This window comes from Vombatus ursinus, unplaced genomic scaffold, assembly GCF_900497805.2.
Source record: "Vombatus ursinus unplaced genomic scaffold, bare-nosed wombat genome assembly UNPS02014909.1, whole genome shotgun sequence".
In the NCBI taxonomy this organism is placed as follows: Eukaryota; Metazoa; Chordata; class Mammalia; order Diprotodontia; family Vombatidae; genus Vombatus; species Vombatus ursinus.
Genome location: NW_020954687.1, coordinates 144,835 through 149,181, shown reverse-complemented (window position 1 = coordinate 149,181; position 4,347 = coordinate 144,835). Strand labels below are relative to the sequence as shown.

The following is a 4,347-nucleotide window of genomic DNA, read 5'->3' as shown; positions in this document are numbered from 1 at the left end:
TGTGTGTGTGTGTGTGTGTGTGTGTGTGTGTGTGTGTGTGTGTGTGTATGTATAGTCCTATAAGGACCCCAAAATTCTGGGGTTCTAGTACACTGTGAAAAACATCCACCTACCCTCAAGTATCCATTCCTTCTCTTAGCACCTTCCCTTTTAAAAAATATCTTTTGGTTTCATATTACCTACATTTCCCAATGAAACCCTACCAGAGAGCCTCTACCCTTAGAACAAAGAACAGAAATGAGGAAAAACAGTGCAGCAAAACTAACCAACACATGGAAAAGGTCTGGCTTTATATGCAGTCTTTCACATGTACATTCCCCACCCCCTACTCTACCTCTTCCCAGAAGAGGATGTTTGGACTTTCTCATCTTTTCCTTCTCATTTTATTCAGCGTCTCTGCCACAGGTCTTCCTTTTCTTCTTCCCTACCATTGCCAAAGCTCTGCTAAGAATGAACTTAGCATAGAATGACCAGTGGATAGGTTTAGCTTGTTGGGGGATGAAGAGTGGCAGGGCTTGATGTTACTAGTTTTAGTGCAGACTGAGTTTGGGGAGAGTAATGGAACCAAGATTCTAGGTTTCTAAATTTAAAGTCTCATGGGCAACAGCCCTGCCTGTCAGTATTTTTTCCCTTCTCTTCCCCAATAGCTTTCTTCTTCCTATTGAACATCTTCCTGTCAGCTGTTATACCCTCCATCCTCCTGACAGCTCTAGACTTCCTAAGAGGTGGGACAGATAAAGTGCTGTGCTTAGAATCAGAAAATTTCCATTGGAATCCTGCCTCAGACACTTGTGTGACCTTGGGTAAGTCATGTTTACCTGTCTCAGTCCCAGTTTATTCATTTGTTAAATGAGAGGGTTGGATTTGATGGCCTTGAAGATCCCTTCTTAATTACATCTACGACCCCATGTCTCCCCAGGACCCCTTGATGCAACTTACTTTTCTTGATGGGCAGGGTTCCAGCCAACTGTTGATAGGAGGCATTACTAAGCTCTGAGGGGTTCTGGATTTCTTTGAAAGTCTTCAAGTGACTTTTGCTCACAGAGGTGATTTGCTCCTGGGTGATCATCCAAGCCACAATCTTCTTTTCCTCCTGGGGATGGGAGTAGTTTCAGCCTTCCCAGACACCCCACTCAAAGCCTCCCTGATGTGGTCTCCAAAGTGGGTCATATAATCACCCAACAGGCCACCTCTTAGTGATGTTAGGCTTTGGGACATATCTCCAACACAACCAGACCTACCCTTTCCCCACCAACACTTCTTTATTCTACCCCCTTCCCTCCACTGTGCAAGCTTCCAACCTCTTCTGTTCTGGGAGCAGTTATTATTTACCTAGGTACCCAAAGTAACAATGGCACAGGTGCCAGGAAAGTTTGAACCCTGCCCCATACTTACCAACTGCTTTTCTCTCTCATTCCCCCTTCCCCACCTGCCACCTCCTCCAATCTCCTAGTGGCTGCTTTGGGGAGCAAAGGCTTGAGTAGTGAAGTTAACTAAGTGGTTCACAACCTTTCTGTTCTCACTCTTACTGTCCCCACATATCCATTTGGATACCAAATCTTGTTCTTGTTCTATATCTATCTATAGTTATTAGTATAGCAGTTGTTCATCCTTTGTTTTTGAAGAGGACCGATGACATCATGAGTGATGTCTTGACTTTCACATGAATTAGATTTAAGTAAGGTACAGTTACAGTCATTAGCCTCACTCTCTCTTCCAGAGTCAATGGCAAGACAAAAGTCAGGATGACTGGAGATGGCCCAGGATGCAGTGGATGACCTTTTTATCTTTGATGTCTGACCCAGCTCTAAGCACTCCACAGAACCTGCTTCATGGCCTTTGAATAAATTATTCTCATCTGCTCATTCCCGGGGTGGAGTGGGGAAGTCTTCACATGCTTAGGGTACTCATCCCTCTAACTTACCAAAAGGTTTAAGGCCTATTGATTGCCCCAACTTGGTTTAGCCTGTCTGCCAAGATAGTTTTATTAAAGTATGGCCAATGCACATGCTACAGCTTCTTGAAGCCACAGGTGAGAGTTGGGTAAAAGGTGGAAAATGGATGAAAGCCCGGATAAGGGCTCAGCAAGCCCTTACATCAGAGGTGCTAGCCCTCCCTGTACACCCCAGTATAGTAGAGGATGTGTGTGTGTGTGTGTGTGTGTGTGTGTGTGTGTGTGTATGTGTGTATGTAGAGATAGAAACCGGGAGGTGGTGGTGTGGCATGAGAGAGAAAGAGAGGAGGTGTGCCTCCAGATCTAGTCTTTCTACTGTGGTGATAAAAATTATCCATTCTACAATAAGAAAAACTGAGACAGAGCTCTGAGCCCATGGTACTTTATTAAAGGGTCCATGATCCCCTCTAATGACGTGGACCTCAGATCTTCCTTACAATCTGAGATGTCCCCTTCTTCCAAGGCCCTATTTTTATAGGGTTAGATATTTTAAACATTCAAGAACAGCTATACCAAGCACAGAATAATTCCATTGGTTGACATATGATTCATAAGCAAAAATGATTTGTCAGCATGGTTACGAGTTGGGTGAAGCAAAGAATATAGCCACAGACTAGGTAGGCATAGGGTGGTCATAAGATGGACACCTGCTCATGTTGGACAAGAGAGAATGGTCCAGAGGGACAGAAATAGATTTTGGAGGACTTTCCATGTAGTTCAGTCACCTCCACCATACTGGGCTCGGTCACCATGACAAGGAAAAACAAGGGTGAAGGGCCTCTGGTTAACTTCCTATGATTAAGCCAGTGAACTTAGAATCTGCAGCTGACAGCTCTGAAGCCTAATATACAGAACTTAAAATCACTACCCTTATGGAAGGATGATGAACTGACAAATACTGATTTGGGGCTTTCAAGGAATCAACTTTCTCACTACTGAGCTCCAGTCTGCTATCTGGACATTTCAAACTGAATGTCCCATAGGCATCTCAAACTCAGAATGTCCAAAACAGAACTCCTTACTTTTCTCCCCAAACCTACTCCTCTTCCAAACTTACCCTTTATTGTTGAGGATGTACTACTGTTCTTCCATTCATCAAGATTTACAACCTTGGTGTCATACTCAACACCTTGTTCTCACTCATTCCATATGTCTCTCATCAGTCACCAAACTACCTATACATTCTCCTCCCCATTCACCAGCCACCACCCTAGTTCAGTCCCACAGTCAATTCTTGCCCTGGATGACTACAACAGCTTCTTATTTCATCTTCCTCTCTCAAATCTTCCCCATTCCTCTATATAGCTGCCAAAGGGATTTTCCAAAAGCACAGGTATGACCAAGTCACCCCCCTCTACTATGAATTCCTATGCCACCGTTACCTTGAGGATGACATATAAACTTTGCTGATGTTCTCATATCACTTCTTCAGGACTGAGCTTGACCAGCCTCCATAGCTTTGACGATGTTCAATGCTAGAATGCTCTCCCCACCCCAATTTACTTTGTTCAGCTTCTACCAAGGTCCAGTTTAGATCCTACCTATTTCCTTTATAATGTTGACTCTCACTTACCTAACAGGGTTGTTGTGGGAATCAAATGAAAAATTTGTAAAGCAATTAGCACTGTGCCTGACATAGTAGGAATTCTATAAATGCTCATTTTCTTCCTTCACTAAATCCCTAGCCCTCTATTCTGAATTCTTATAGCACAGGCAGTCTATATTTCATTATACAATATGGAACTTGGTAGATTCTGTCTTACAAGTGCCTCCTTTTTGTTTTCACTCCACTGCTGGCTCTTTTACTCACCACAACCTGATCTTCCTCAATTTCTTTGGTAGCTCCCAGGCTGAGGAGGAAGCCCAGAAGAATGGATGCAGGAAACGCCAGGACAGAGCGTCGAATGGAATAATGCATGATGCTGCAAGTGGGATTCAGCTCTAAAAAGGAAATTGAGGAGGGTCTGAGATTTAGAATGTGGGATCTGGGGAATTTCTGTTTCTACAGAAGTTCAAAGCATCTTTCCACCTCCCTTGGAAGTTCCTCCTCCCTTCTACCTATTCATGATTGCCATTTTCCCAAACCTTTATCTCTTTCCCACCTGAAAAGATCGCTGCACAGAACAGACAGTTGATAGAGTGCTAGACCTGTAATCAGGCAGACTCATCTTCCCCAGTTCAAATGTGACCTCAGACACTTACTAGCTGTGTGATCTTGGGCAAGTCATTTAACCCTGTTGGTCTCAGTTTCCTCATCTATAAAATGAGCTTGAGAAGGAAATGGCAAACCTCAAGGTCAGGAAGAGTTGGACAGAGCTGAACAACAGAACAGACATTTTGCTACCTAGTGGAAGAGATGGCTGTGGCCCCTTCTGCCTACTGTGACTTTTCCT

The 4,347-nt window shown here is 43.8% G+C and overlaps 1 protein-coding gene across 1 annotated transcript in view; it reads right to left on the bottom strand.

Moving 5' to 3' along the window:
- Positions 1-3,872, bottom strand: part of LOC114029037 (alpha-1,3-mannosyl-glycoprotein 4-beta-N-acetylglucosaminyltransferase C-like) — a 5,930-nt gene extending 2,058 nt beyond the window's left edge. The window contains exons 1-2 of the mRNA XM_027843391.1: positions 3,765-3,872; positions 940-1,093 (exon numbers count right to left, since the gene is read on the bottom strand). Of these exons, the coding sequence (XP_027699192.1) occupies positions 940-1,093; positions 3,765-3,872 (262 nt within the window). The remainder of the gene's footprint in view (positions 1-939; positions 1,094-3,764) is intronic.
- Positions 3,873-4,347: the final 475 nt, after the last annotated feature.